Genomic DNA, 16202 nt, shown 5'->3' on the forward strand with positions numbered 1-16202 from the left:
GTTACCTTTACCTGGAATGAAATTTCTTGGACTAATGAACCCTGTTACTCAAATGACATTTGAATGTAAACTCACATACAGTTTACTATTGCCATGAAAATTCTAACCTTGGACAAACAGATTTCATAAATTATTTGTTTTCTGCATATACACACAGTTTTATATGATCCAAGTTCAAGTGACTATACTAGCTTGTTTTCTGCTTAGTGTTTATGTTCTAACACCATGGTATGTCTTTAATTAAGTCTATATTTAACTAACTGTCCTGAGAGAGGACTTTTTCCTCATCAAATCTGAGGTCTCACTAGGAATGCAAAAGATCAGATAACTACTTTGTGAAGTTATTTGCTTTCATTTTCTGCTCAATAGGCCTCTCATACATTTCTAGATTACTAGACTTCACTACAATACCTTTTACTTTTTATAAATCAAATACATGAATGGATTGATGTAAATACAAAAGGTTTAAGTATCTTTCATTTCTACTTTACAGGTATTCCACTGTTTATAGTCCCAGACTGTGAGATTAGAAGAATATTTTGTTTGTTCACACATTTTGACACTGGTTGAAAATGTGTTACAGCTTTCCTACCCTTCCAAATGAGACAGAAAGACATAGTAAGTACAAGATGTAATGTCTAGATGAGCAGCAGCTTAGAATCTACTGCAGTTTTGTTCTGTGTACAGAGCTGACACCTAGCCCATAGGAGCACTGGTTCTTGGGAAAGCAGGACAAGGAGTCTTTTGCAAAGCTCTGCAAGGAACTGGAGGTTTCGGTACTGATCCGAGATAGCTGCATGTGACTCTGAAGGGCTGAGCAGAAAAGGCATTTCAGGAAGTGACCAGTGACAGAGTGAAGTGACCATCAGCATCACCCCACCCTTCCAAAAAAACCCAAGCCTGTGGCTCCCAGCACAGAGAGCGTTCCACATTTTGTTTAGGCATGCAGGAAAACAAAAGCCATTTCTATCAGCATGATAAGCCTATCACTGATTCAGAGCACAACTTCGTTTGGCATCACACATCTGAATTTTCTGTGAACTAATGACACACCTGGATCCACCAATTACTCCATATATTCTCACTCCTAAAAGCCTCTTCTTTCATTATTACAGCTAATTTGCATCCAAAACCAGTCTCACCTGAAAGCGTGGATACTTTTCGGATCAGACCATCTCGTTTGCGTGTCAGTAACGTCTTCTGTCCAATAAACTTATCTGCCTGATCTGTCAGTCCTTGGATTTCCTCAAAGGCCTAAAATAGTATCAGGGAACTGATTTATAAACCAATGACACACAAAATAATTTTCCTTCACAGAAACCTTTACAAAATTTATTTTCAAATTTTTGTAATCCTGAGAAAATAGGATTGAGAGAAAGCATGTGAAGTACCATGAATGCTAGCTTTCCCTAAATGCTAGTTGAAGACTGATAAACATCTTGTTCGCCCTTCCTCCAAAGGTCAGCAATTTTTAAGAAAAACCCCAAACTTTTATCTTCCAGTTTCTAGGTACAGTTGAGAAGCATAATTACATACCTACCACTCATGTTTCATTTCCTGTCATTTACATCTTTACAATTAAGCTTTTAATGTCTGTATAATGCCTAATGGAATGCTATCTTCTCAAGCATGAAAAAAGTAATGGATTTAATGGATGAAAAAATTTCCTTATGTACACAGTAAACCACTAAAGAATTAAGACATAACGTTCCACAATTCACAAAGAATACAAGGGGAGGGCCAATCCAAAAATATACGTTCATGTCATCAAGACTAAGCTTTTCAGAATACAGATTCTTCTGGGTATTGTTTTGCTCTAGAGAGTCCAGCAGACATGACAGAAGTTCCCTCTATGGGACTCACCTGAAGAGTTCATACTAGCATAATTACTCTGTCCAGATTAAATGATTCTCCTGCTCACTTAAGCTCCAGAATACCTACCTGCTTGAGAATGTAGCATTTGGAGACCTTGGGAAGGTTCAGCAGCCCCAAAACTTTCTTCAACTTGTCAAAGAGACCTCTAATTTCATTACGTCGCCGACGTTCATTTGCCGTGTGCGTCTGACGATAATGAGCAAAGGCTTCAGCGTGGGACTTCAGCTTTCTTTTCCAGGTCTGATGCTTCTGCAGGAGGAGCAACCAGATTGACCAGTTTAAGCAAAAAAGGCAATGTAATGGCAGACAATGTTCAAATGCATGTGAGATTTACAGCCTTTCTACAGACACCTGAAGATTCCACGTCAGGCTATCCTGCTACTATGTTTTCCTGAAAGTTCAGAATTAGAAGGACACAGAGTAAGAAATGAAATGCTGACCAAAGAAGTGACCAACATAATCACATCAACCCTGACGGAAAAGAGCGCGAGTCCCTCCAGTTCATGAGCTTTTATTTTTTGCAACACAAGGCTACTTAGATAGAATCACAGCATTACAACAAAATCATGTATGTTTGAGCCAAGTATTTTTTGTTTGCTTGTCAAGAAAGTCTACTAATGAATGAAATAATTACATCAAATACAGGAGACCTGAATATTTCCCTGGAGTTAAACTAGTTTGATTTCCATTTTCTTTCATAGGTTCATTATGGGTTGGTGACAAAGAGACATTGTAAGTCAGAATGTGAAAGATGGCATTGATATTTATCACCCCAGACATCCACCAACAAACCGAATGCGGCCAAGATTTGAATTTGCTTAAGTTTCTAAAAAGATTGCCAGACAATAAGCAAAATGACTGATCTCCACAGATTTAAAAGTTTGTTATATCATCATTACTCTTCCAGGTTTTGTACAGCTATGCTATTTATTTAACGGGGAAGTAATGAATACAGCTTTTTAGATAATTTTAGGTCTGCTTCAAACCCCAGAGCATCAGCGGAAAGACTCGTCAGATTTAGCGATACTTTTTTTGAGCCTGCTGGACTAGGAGGAATCTGAAGACTTGTCTCCTGGAATCTGGCTCTTGAGAGCCGTTTTGCTCTCCCAGTCAGACTTGAGCACAGCACAGCTGCAACTGCTCCTGTGTTGGCCATGGTTGCCAAGGGAGGGTTTTACAAAGTAAATTCAAGGGCAGAGAGGAGGACACATGGAAAAGGTGAAGCAGACAGAGCATCCTGGACCCCATCCAGGGGTCTCAGGCAAAGGCATACATCCCATCCAGCTCTAATAGCTAAGACATACACCAGGTTCCCACTGCACTCAAAGCCCCACCCCACCACAGCAGGAAGCCCTAGAGCTGATGTCAAGTATATCACAGACAGTTATGGACAGAGAAACTGGCTTCAGAGCCACCCAAAAATACAGCACAAGATTCTGAATGACTGCAGTGAGTTTTGGTTTGAAAGGATTCTGTGATATCTTTAACTTGCCTAAACACATATTCAAACTTCTGTTTTTAGAAATCCTTCATCCAGTGCTGTGCCTACATAATTCTACATACTGTCTTCAACACATGAAAATATTGCTCATTTATTATTTTAAGTGTGCTGTAAAAATTATTCATGCTAAGAACACAAAACCTAAGCAAATGCAGTCATAAATAAAAGGCAGATCTTCCTCCCGAGGCTAAAGCTGAATCTGAAACCCACTGATGCCAGCACCAGCCCTTTGGCCTTAAAGGAGATTTGGACTGAGCACATCCCCCCCAGTACGTTTGGCTTCTTGCATTTAATCACAAGTATCCGCAAGGTAGATAAATCACATTAAGAGCTGCATGTGAGATGAAAGTTTATCTTTAAAATGGAGGTGTGATACTAAAAGGAAAGAGGAGAGCAAACATATACCTTTGAATGTTTTTCTGATAATGTTTCATCCGAAGAATTACGAGGATGGTATCTGGAAGAAAGGTAAAAAGTTTTTCCCAATGCTACTCATCTCATATACTCTATCCTCATTAACTACATTCCAACAGTCTAGAATTGCTCATTTTTATGCCTTGAAATTAGCTTTTCTTGTGTAACTGCATAAAAGCACGATACTGTTGAGTTTTCTCAAGAAAGTGAACTCTTATCTCCAATGCCATTATTCTGGAAATAACTGAGCTGTTCTGAAAGCTGTGAAATTATCTCAGAGTGCAAAAGACAAACTATTTTACTATATGTCAAAAATAATAAATTTAGCTTGTGACTGTTAGCTGCATAAAGTATCTTTTTAAATTATGTTTTGGTTCTGTTTATAATAAACACGGATTTAATATAGATGGCAGAGCAATCCCTCCCCCACCAAGAACCACCAATCAAAATCCTCACATTTATGACTATCCTAATATATAACAACAGCAGCTTTCTCATAATTCAGGAGCTGCAACAAAACAAAGAAAACACACATTTGAAAACTGTTTTTTACGAAACATGACATCTGTTTTTCTCTCTCACTGAAAGACCTTCAAAATTTAAAGCAAAGTCACCACCTAAGGATAAAAGTTGTGCTGTTATCCTTAAAGAGGAGGAAAAAAGAGGTAACTGTCTGGTAGACATAAAGTAGCACCAAACAGTTTTTTCAAAGTTTCTAAAAAAAAAAAATCTTCAAACAAAAATGATAGATGCAACATTCCCCATTCTTTTGTTTGATGCAACTGAGAAACAGCCACGACTATCATTATATTCCTCAAGTAAGCCATATTTTTATTTTGCCTTTGTCATTATAAATGCAAGGGCAGAAACAGTAACAAAAATAAACCAACCAAAAAACTTAAGCCAAGCTATTCAACCATGGCAGACTATATGACAATAAGAAAATACTTTCTTTGCTGGGGCAGTGGTCCCAAAGAAATCTTTTATTTACAGTGTCAGGAATTAACATAATGACTGTTCCTATTCAGAAGTGCACCAGCAAGAATAAACAAAGGTTGCAAAATCACATTTAAAACAAAGACAACCCTACTAATTTTCAGTTTGCAGGAAGGGAGGCTATTCACTCATTAATTTTACATTACAAGATGCATCCCCATAAACAAATTAATTAGAGGGGAAAAAGAAAAAGGCTAAGACACCTTGAAACTACTCTTAGTGCTGCCAGCACCATCCTTACAGACACTGGGAAGCACCAGTGCTGAGGAAGGCATGACAGAAGCCTTGCTTTATCTTGTCATTGCATTACACCTGCTGTTTAATGGGATCACTCGACGCCAGCCCAGCAGTAGGATACACAACTGCGTGCAGTGCTCTCCAGGAGTGCTTACTTCTGGTCGGAGGGATCGATATGAGCAGCTGTGGCCTTCAGACGGGCAATGTTAATCTTCTCTGAAAGCTCCTCCACGGTCTCAATGTCCACCTGCTCGTCATCCTCTCTGTATTCACACGCATCCTGGAACAGGTTTTGTTTTGGTTTTTTAAAATGAGTATCTACTCAGAAATAGCACTCAGGCCAAAACAGTTTGACTTCAGTCTCAAATGAGATTACATTGTAACACTTAGAACCATCAAGGAATCAACATCTCCAGCTACACTGGCCAATAAACAGTGCTAAGCAGGGGGTTACTTTAACTGTCACCTCCAAGAATTCCTCCCACTAGCAACTCTGTAAAATGCGTTTTCATAAGGGCAGAACCCATCTCTGTCCTTAATGTTCTTATTGTGGGTGAGAGGAAAGCTTTCACGGGGCAGAGCTTTCCTGCCACCGTTTTCAAGTAAGATTAAACTGCCTTTACAACCTAATACCATAGACTCTTGCTAATTGACTTTTTTTTTACAGAATTTGAAACAGTTATCACCTTAGTAATGGTCTCTCATACCTAACACAGCAGAAGTCAGGATATCATACAGTCAGGCTTCTTTGGATCACATAGTAAACTGCTTACATGATGAAGAATGAGATTTTGGCTCTTTCCAAAATGCTGCCCAATCATTTTACATGTTTATTATATTCTGAAGAGTACATCTTCTCCATGCTTGCCGGACCAAGAAAACTTGCTAATTTGTGAAGAGAGAGATAAGGAACAACTGCAGTTCTGTAGCAACGACAAGAGCTAAATATCAATCTTGTGGCCATCTGTAAGTCCAAGTGATACCCCTCTCCCAAGAAAACGTGCATATTCAACAAATTGGTTTGTATTACAGTTTTTAGTGAAAATTTTTACATTATAATCTTTGGTCTGATTACAATGAAGAATGAAGAACTCCTTCTCCTTAATCACGAAAATGTAATTACACTTCCATTCTCTATTTCACCCAGTTCCGTGAATTATCCCGACTAAACAAAAACTATTCAAACAAAGATACTACTTAAATCACAGAACTACTGAACAGATACTGCCATTATGAAAATACTGCCTATACAAGAGGTACTGGCAACGTTTATCTACTTCTTTATACAAAGAGCACTTCACATTCTTGCCTGGTCCCCATGGTCATTCATAAAACCACCTTGATGCTGAAAGCCTCCTGATACTTCCTCTAAGCTTTTCCACTTTATACAATATCATTTCTGTGACGCTTATGTGCAAAAGATGCATACTGGTTTTGTTCAGTGGGCAGAACTACCCTGTCTTAACAACATTTGGACATCATTACATTGCAGGAAACATGGTCAGGCAGGGTAGTTCAAAAAAGATGCTACAATCCAGAGAGAAAGAGGAAAAGGACCCCAGGAAATTAGCTTACCATTAGCTTACTATATAAACACTTGTCATAAAGTTTTCCAAGTGCTGGTTAAGTTATATTGGGCTAATCAAATTTTGATAGCAATTATCCAGGCTAGAGCTGCTCTAGCCTGAAACAGTCTGCATGCTATATTAGAAAAATGGCATTCAAAACCTTCAAAACCCAATATGTGGCATCTTTTTCATGAAAGATGGGGAAAAAAAAAAACAGAAGTAATTCATTTTTTCATTCTTACATCTAGCAACAAAAGGGAAAATGCTTCTGGTTGGTAAATCTTTCCTCTCTACCCTGAATTCCTAGCAACAGGAAAAATATCGCAGTCTTGAAGATCATCAGAAGTAAGTAGTTCTGACGTTAAGTACAGCTATTCCTATAGAAGTACTGCCAACCTGCCATAGGCTGAACCTTATCCATAGTTCAGCATGATTCTTGAAGATGCTTGTGGAAGCCCTACCTTTCTAGCATCACTCAATCCATACTACTTTCAGTCTTTCCAAACTACTTCCTGTAGTTACATAAATTCTAAATGCCTTTGAGTAAGGGTAAAATACCTTATGGGATGAAGACACCAGAGGAACAATATCACTCTACAACAGAGTTCTGAAGTTGTTATGGAAATTACTGCATTTTTTCCCTCTCTTCATTTCAATGCCTGTTTCTAAGCCCTCTCCTCTGATTTTTGTATTTTCCAGGCAGTCTAAACCCCTATTGCTGATATCTAAAGAGCAAATTGCCTGATGGTAGAGGACCCTCAGCAACAGTGCTGAGGAGGAGGCTACATGACAGTAATGACAGGATGCCATTACACACTACCCCAGTGAATGTGTAATTTCTCTAGCTGCCTTCTATGAAGATTTCATACGTGCTCTGAACTAAAAGCTGACAATATGCAAGAGATTGTTAGAATTTATATTGTCTGCAAAATGTATCACCTGCACTTTGTATTAAGCTTACCATTTTATAATAACTGGTAACCGTCCTTATAATTTCAATATTATTTGTCTCAGAAAAAGAATGACTGAAAAACACTTTTAAACAACACTTACAATGCAGTATCTTGCCAGAAGAAGATGTTTTTAGAGTAGCAAGCTGAACTGTGGGACTCTTACCTGTAGCATTACAATACCAGAACAACCCCGGCATGGTCTTGGCTTACGCCAACAAGGACTCGTGAACAATTAGGAGCCACAGCCTGGGACTTAGCCCAGGCCAAGCAGTCCTTCTCAGCAGGAACAACGTGTGCAATCATCATGCCTTGGAGATCAAGAGTTTAGCATTGCCTCCCAAACCATTGCACTTGAATTTGTTCAGACAGCAGATTCTGATACTCATTAGTCTGCTTCTACAGATATTCCCAGAAGGTTTTATTCATATCACCAAACCCACAATGATTAACCATCCTAAGCTTCTCTTGATGCAGCTCAGGGTAGGAAATGCAGAAGGGCAAAAATACCATCTCAGGAACCTTTCTGTTGAGCAGGGGAGACTAGAATAGTCTCTACGTCAAGGATACGAAGTCAGCACAAGGTAGGAAAGTAATCTGAGGGGCATTGATGTGCAAAACAAAGAACAATTTACCAGTGTGGGAAAATGTGCTAAAAAATAAACAGTAATAACTACTACAGGTAGGCAGCAACCTTCCTGACTCTCACTGGAGTTCTCTAAGGTTTTAAATGGCCATTTGCTGAGCAACCAAAACCAGTCGACATTCTGAACTAATATAAGAAGAGCTGTCTTAAGTATTTCCACTAAACAAAACTATTAGTGGACATGCATGTAGTCTTTGTTTCTTTGTTTCCACTCGTTTAATGAAGCAGATAAACATCCTCTATTAGCCTGTTTACATGATCTGACTTAATCCAGTCTGACAAACAATACCAGTGCAGCACTACGATGAGAGAAGAGTACATCCCAGAGAAAAATAACATGTTTAAATACAAAACTGATTTCTCCATTAGGCACTGACATGCTAACTCAACTTGACGGCAACAGCGATTAACAAATCCAAACTCCAGACAGGTTTTTGCAGTCCCCTGAGACTCCACTCCTCAGCTTTACTGCTCTTGAACCAAAGCTACCTTATTGTATTTGTGTGAGCTTGCAGTGAAGACATACCTTAGATGGCTTTCCAAACCATATTAGTCAAAACCTGTGCAATATGTTTCTTCCAAAACAAACATTTCTTATAATCTCTAATATTATACATTTGCTTCATCATCCTTTTGCAGGATGAAAGAAAACAGAGTTTTCAAACATCAACCTTGATAAAGACTACTCTGTGACCTAAACACTATTGTTGGTTTACCAACAAATTCCTAAGACTACCATCAGGCATCAGGAATGAATTAACAGTGGTTCTCAAAACTTGATGATAACTCTGCTCAAGTTATTAAAGGATACAGGATGTATGAAACTGCCACCACCCAACTGAAGGCAAGGCAGCAACAATTCAGTTTTCCACTTAAAAGAACTTCCAAAAACAACATCTGTATTCAGTTTTTTTCACCTTCATCAGCTGAGATGCTATCATCTTTTCTGAGAACAGTGAGATGGAATATGAACTGATTAGTCAATTTTTCTGGAAGTTGAAGAGATTCTCCAAAAGCCAGAGTTGTCCACTTGGCTATCATGGAATAACAGAGTATCCTGAGTTAGAAGAGACCCACAAGGATCACTGAAGTCCATCTCTTGGCCCTGCATAGCACCATGTTCAAGAATCACACCACGTGCCTGAGTGCATTGTCCAAGCTTTTCTTGAACTCTGTCAGGCTGGTGCTGTGACCACTTCCCTGGGGAGCCCTGCAGAACCCCACTAGTGATCAGTCACCAGTCTGATGCCACCCCATTCACTATCAGCCTTCACACCTGACCCATGATCCAGTTGCTCACCCATCACTTGATGTGTTTATCCTGGTGAGTGCTGGATATTTTGTCCAGAAGGATCCTGTGAGAGAAACTATCAAAAGCTTTACTGAAATCCAAGAAGATTGAATCAACTGGCTCCCACCAGTCAGCTAGGTGGGTAACCTCAGGGACCTTCCTAACTCATTACTTGAGCAGCCTGAACTCTGCTCTCCTCATATCCAGGGCTGAAATCTTGCTGGCACGTTTCCTCCTGTCACCAGAGATTTGAACTCGATTGTTTCGTGTCTGCTGTCGCCACAACAGCAGCCATTTCACTCACAGGCCCCTCCCTGTTACCAAGCAGCAGTTCAAGGAGGGCACCTTTCCTAGCTGGCTCCTGTAGTACCTGTACCAAGAAGTTATTGTCCAGATGTTCTAGGAATCCTCTAGACCTGTTTGTACCAAAGAACTCTAGTCTGATTTTCAACTGCAAGAGGACTACATTAACACAAAAGGACTAAAAGAATTCTATCCTGAAGACACAACAATTCTCTCCTATTTTTAATTTGTCTGTTTTTCAACTCTTCTCCAGTTTAACCTTTCTCTTTTCACTTGTATTTCATTCCAAGAAAAGGCTATCTTAGTTCATACGTCCATTTGACTGATTCATAAAACAACAGCTTCATAATTTTAAGTAACAATGCACTGTTTCATAAGTCTTGTAGTAATATGTAAGAAGTAAAGGAATTATACATTGGATTACTTTATTTTAAATTTTGGGTTATATTTGATGGGGATTTTATGAGCATTAAAATCTAAATGTATCTTAACTACACTAACCACAAAGTTTTACCTGTTTCTGTGACTTCTGGAGCAATTTGCTTTCTATCAAATATGGAATGACAGCTCTCACATACTATTCAAATGCATTATTAACTTTAAAAAGGAATTCAAGGATGGATTCAAATACTCCTTCCAGAAATAAATGTTAACTAAGGCTACAAAAACTAAATAGAAGAAAACATCTTAAAGTAACAGAAATACTAGATTGGCCACTAGGTTTTTGGATCATTAAGTCACAATACAAGTAAGCAAATTATTTGAGTAAATACTGGAGGAAGACAACCTGCAACAGTTCTATTACAAATTTTTCAATATAACTCCTGTTGTCTGAAAAACAGGCAATTTCTACAAGGCCACTACACTGCTACCTAAAAAAATGCAACTAAGAATTAGAGGATATTTTCACTTGGAAGCCCAATTTACACTTCCTAAGGAAACTGAAGTCCAAAACACAAACATCATACTCTGTCTTTCAAATCCATGGGTTATGACATGTTAGTTGGTCAATTAAAACAAAAAAGAAAAAATATCCCTTCATAAATAGCTAAATGCTTACCACTTTTTCAACATCAATTTCCTCTTCACTTGGGAAGTCAGAAGCACCATCCAGCATCTCATCAGCAGAATCATCAGTTTTTTCATCCTCTTCTTCCTCCTCCTCCTCATCTTCGTCTTCATCCTCTTCCATATCATCAGAAGTTATATCAATAGTGGGCATGTAACCTTTTTTGTGTGCTCTCTGTTCTGGTGCTGTCAGGAAGTCACTTTTCTCTGATGTATCAGCTTTGTTATCTACTTCACTTCTATTTTCTAAAGGGGGTACAATGCTAGATATTTTGCTCCAAGAACTGTTAACATGTGTTAGAATATCATGGCCTGTTTTAATTTCTTCCACAGAATCACAAGCACCTTGCTCTTTGCTGTCACTGCCTTCCTGCCTAGCTATGTTTCTTTTGCCTTCCTCCCTATCAACTGTATGCTCTTCTCCTGAAGCATTATCCCATTCTTTTGCAGAACCAATTTCAGACCTACTTCTTGTTTTCTCACCTACATTTTCTACTTCTACAGAGCCCTTGTACTCCCTCCTTTCCACATCTGGCTGTGCAGCATCACCCTGGAATTCCTGTTTGTTCTCAAACAGTTCAGTCTCACTTTCTTCCTCCTTGATCTTCACCTGTATATCTTGATCTTGTTGACTGTGTAGCTGCCCAGAACTTGCTGTGTTGTCCTCGTCCATCTGTGTCTGAGCATCTTCCTCCTCAACTTTTATTGGTTTCTCCTCCCATTCAGCATTTGTTTGTTTCTGCCCATGGTTCTTCAACTGTGCAGTCTCCCGATTCTCAAGAATCTGTGAATGTGCATTATCCAGGGGAGCAACTGAAGACTCATCTGATGACCCACAAACAGAGTTAGCTGAAACTGCCTCCACAACAGTTTCAGAACTGACAGAATCCTCTTTCTCTTCTGAAGCCCCTTTTTCTTCCTCATCATTTGGCTTCTCACTGATGTACGAATGGTCAGATGATATGACATAAGCAGAAACATCTTGCTGAGGAGGAAAGCTGTCATCACAAGAACTCTCTAGCACCTTCGAGTTCTTCTCCACTATCTCTAATGTAGTGGAATTTCTATCACTGCTAGGTGTGACTGTGCCAGATGCTGACCCTTCAATAGCATTTGACTGGTTAACTGACAACTCATTTTCTTCTTGTTTCCCATGTGGCACTGTGACACCAGACTCTGTAACTTCCGTGTCACTTGAGCTTGGAGTCTTCCCATTCTCCTTCTGCTGAGCAGCACCTGAGTCCTCTTTCTTGCATATTTTCCTGTAGTCCTTCTTCATCTGAAGAGATGCAAAATGATGAAGAATAGAGTTTGGTACAGTCTTCTGTCCTGGGAGCTGAAGTAAAGCAAAATTTCCAGACTGTAAAGGTATGAGATTAGCAGTGGTGGCTGACAGACCACCCGAGCTGCAGGTTATTTTAGACTCGGAGGCTGTTTGGTTTGTGACACTGCTGACAGCAGAGGAAGAGATCCTAAGAGTCAGAGTGCCTGCCTGTGACACAAAACTTGTTACTGAAGGAAGTAGAGAAGATGCTTGAGTGGCTGGGTTGGATGGAGGGGACAACTTGGGTACTGCAGTTTGTACAGCTGAATTTGCAGCAGGAGAAGTGGAAGACACAGAAGAAGTGGGAGAAACAGGTGATTCAGGAGGCTTGGAAGGTGCAGGCAACCGGATCCCTACAATAGATCCTGCGAGGAAAACAAAACATCAAATGAGACTTTCTCAAAGCAACTTTTTTCTTCCATTTTTAGTATTTGATTCTGTACTAGAAGCAGACTTCACTCTCAATGATCATAACAGAATCAGGTTTTTGACCATAAGTTCTCAGTGGAAAAGTTGGTCCTGCATAAAGACATATAAACTTGAATTTTTTTAAGTAACACCACAAGAAAACACATGAATTGCCCACTCTAAAACCACAGACTTAATGTTAAGTTCTAGCATTAAGCTTTTTGATGAAAAAGACATAGCATTGAAAGTCTTGCACTCTACTTTCCCATTTTACATTTATTGGAAAACAAGACAATTGGGTTTTTTCAAAGTAAAAAAGAAAGTTAAAAATAGTATTTAATTTTAAAATATTTTTGTTTTTCTCTCAGAAAAAGACTTCTAAAGAGAAAAAACTATGTCAAAATTACTCAATTACACCACCATCTTTTTTTACCTTTATGAACTCTTCTGCAGCATTTTAACACCCATAAACAAGGGGGAAAATATTACCAACCAGCAACTAGTTTATTTTGTTCAGCAAGAGCCTCAAAACAGAAAGAAATTAAATAAACTTGTTGACTGATTCTTTACTATACCACATGCTCAAACCTCAATTAAAGTGTTTCCTCTCCTCCCCATAGTTTTATCTACTGTGCTTGCTTCTGCTCTCCCTTCCACCCCACTCTATCACCCTGTCTTTGAGGTGTGTTTTGAAACAGGGAGAACAGAAGAAAAGGTCTTACTACAGAGCAAACCTGCATTTTAAGTACATTTGGGTCAGAATTTATAAATACATACAACAGCATACCCAACCTGCAATTTCTAACTCTTCCAACCCTGTCTTCAACTGTGTACTAGAGAAATAGCTGAAAATCTATTTTCAGCTTATTTTTCATCTCACACTCTTAAGGAGGAAAAAACCTGGCAATTTTGTACTGTAGTGTAACATTTCATCTGACTATCTTCTGTGTACACACTAACCAACCTGGAAACCTAACAAAAACAGAGCAGTACATCCAATGAAACATGAGTAACAGCTCATTCTTTTAAGAGAATCTCCAGCAATAATTGTTTTTGAATCACCAGGTCGAGTCTTGTAAGTTGCGACAGTACAATGGACATGACTCCACTGCCACACATCCATATAGGCTCTTTTACTTGCTCCCAAATTTTGTTGAGTTAGCTATTAACTGCACTTTCTGAATATTATACACATGGTATTTAAGTTGCATTTCATCTGAATAATTACACTATGTTCTTCAACTACTCACACAGAACCAAATTAGACCCTGTTCAATTTCAGCAGGTGAAAGCAACACGTTTACCTCATTGTTCATTTCTGAGTAACACACCAGTCAGTAACGAAAGAAGCACTGGACTTTGTACCTGGATTGCGGAGCACCACTGGCTGCACACTGGGCTGAGCACCCGCAGTTCGAACCTGCTGCAGGGGAACAAGCTGAATGATCTGCCCATTGGGATGTCTGAAGAGGTTCACAGCCCCAGGGCTCCTCAGAGGCTGAAGGACCATCTTCTGCCTCTGTGCCACCTGCGTGTTCAGCGGTCGCAGAGCAGAGGCTGTCTGGTGCACTGGAATCAGCAGCAATCGAGGCCCAACACGTTTGTCTGTTCCAGGAGCTATCTTTGGGGGAGTCTTACTTGCAGCTTGTGGAATAGTATCTTCTGAAATATTTTAACAAGTTACAAAAAAATCACTTTAAGAGACTGCCTACAAATCAGGCATTATTCTTAATAAATACAAGTGCAAATATTTTGGAAACAACTGCATCTCTTTTAAATTTATTTGAAAGCGAGTTTTTATCTTTTTATCCACAGAATGCATGGAACCAACCAGGTCAGAACAGTTTTGGGTTTTTTCTGTGTAGCTCCACTGACATTTTTCAACCACAACACAGAATGGTAATTCCCTACCTAATTCCTGAACTCTGGGCCGACGATTAAATTCTAGCAGTCATAACTGTGCTATGTATTTCTATAGCTCAAAGGATGATGTGAAGCTTCCAGCTCACTTCACAGCAGTCACTAACCAGATAGTTACATTTTTTCCTTTCCCTACCAGTTCAGTCTGGAATGCAAAAAACAACTTAAAGAGATGACATTAGGGGGATGAATAGGGTTTTTTATCCTGTTTTGGAAAGGGGGGCAAGGCAAATGAGTCCATATTTAAATTGAAACCAGATGCAGACTGTATTATAGTTGTGAAAAGAAGCAGAATTTAAAAAACAAGTGTTTGCAGTAATAACCCAAAGCACCTAAGCATTACCTCTTTTTGGATTCTGTGGAGGACTTGAATTAACTCCTGATAGTATCACTGGAACAGAGACAGCAGAGGAAGTCAGTGTGGTCACCACAGGTGTAGCTGCTGCAGCTGTTGTCAGTACAACTGTGGAAGTGGATGTTGTGACAACAGCACAAGTAACGGTTGGTGGTGTTACTACAGTTTTTGGGAATGACGTAGTTGCTACTGCTGCGACAATCCCTGTTGTTTTTGTTGTGCTCACAGTAGCAGGAGGAGTGGTGGATGGAGTAGTACAGGTGCTGATTCCAGGTGTTGCAGGAGCAGTTGTAACTGCAATTGCAGGAGGAGAGCAGGGAGGTTCACCAGCTTTTGTCTGGCAAGGAGTGGTCACAGTAGATGCTGCTACACTGGTACTTTCCACAGTAACTGGAGAAGTGGTGGTGGCTGCAGTGACCGCAGGACAGACTGTGCACAGAGCTGGAGATGGCGTTGAAGGAACCACGGGAGCAATAACCGTGATCGGTGTGGGCTTGATACTGAGTAACTGTCGCCCTGAGGCAGCTTGGCGTGTGCTCGCTCCAGGAATCTTCTGCTGTAGAGCTCCCGATTTGTTTATCACAAACTGGGCAAACACACCACCAGGTGAGGGTCGGGTAGCTGTAAATAAAAACTTGCACGTCAAAATTTTAATAGATTTCCTCTTTGCCTTTCATGAGGTGCTACAACTGTAATTTCAGCATGAATTTGAACTTCCTTTTTCTACATACCTTGTAATTAAGTCAAAACCTTTATGGCAGTCCTGGATATGCTTTACATGTTAGAAAGACCTCTGCCTTATTCCACTAATGTAGCTTTTTATTGCATTTCTTCCCAGATACACAAAAGAATCAGCTTTTGAAGGGCTGCTCTTCATCATGCATCTATGGACAATCCTAACTAACAGTACAGGAAAACAAACATCTAAGTGAAATAATGGGCTCCAACTATTTTCTAAATCTCAAATTCTTTGTGTAACAGTTTGTGTTATCTTTCGGTTTTTACTGCTTCTTGATTTTCATCCCCCTTCTACTGTATTCATCTTACACAGGCACAGGGGAAAGGGATGGGAAGGATACAGAGCTTCCGCTTCCAACTGCACTGACATTCGTGCAACTGCAGACTAAATGGAACAAATTTAACCAATGGAAATTAATCACTGTTAGGAAGATCCTTTACCTCATCCCTTACTCTCCAAGGGACCAGAACACTGCATTTACATCACCCCAGATGCCTACAGATGAGTACAACAGAATAGAGATTATGGAACAAGACCAACTTAAACACTGCAGTTACTTATGCATACAGCATTTTTAACCCAGACTATGCTAGAACTGGTACTTTTT

The 16202-nt window shown here is 39.6% G+C and overlaps 1 protein-coding gene across 2 annotated transcripts in view; it reads right to left on the minus strand.

Annotated features, from left to right (window-relative positions):
• The window catches only part of MGA (MAX dimerization protein MGA), a 57752-nt gene that overhangs the window by 7878 nt on the left and 33672 nt on the right, over nucleotides 1–16202 (minus strand). For both annotated transcript variants that reach the window (XM_053979538.1, XM_053979537.1), the window contains 7 exons: nucleotides 14845–15477; nucleotides 13947–14243; nucleotides 10842–12538; nucleotides 5179–5303; nucleotides 3782–3833; nucleotides 1942–2124; nucleotides 1143–1254 (listed from right to left, as the gene is read on the minus strand). In XM_053979538.1, coding sequence (XP_053835513.1) covers nucleotides 1143–1254; nucleotides 1942–2124; nucleotides 3782–3833; nucleotides 5179–5303; nucleotides 10842–12538; nucleotides 13947–14243; nucleotides 14845–15477 — 3099 coding nt within the window. The remainder of the gene's footprint in view (nucleotides 1–1142; nucleotides 1255–1941; nucleotides 2125–3781; nucleotides 3834–5178; nucleotides 5304–10841; nucleotides 12539–13946; nucleotides 14244–14844; nucleotides 15478–16202) is intronic.

The sequence above is a fragment of the Vidua macroura genome, chromosome 6, assembly GCF_024509145.1.
Source record: "Vidua macroura isolate BioBank_ID:100142 chromosome 6, ASM2450914v1, whole genome shotgun sequence".
In the NCBI taxonomy this organism is placed as follows: Eukaryota; Metazoa; Chordata; class Aves; order Passeriformes; family Viduidae; genus Vidua; species Vidua macroura.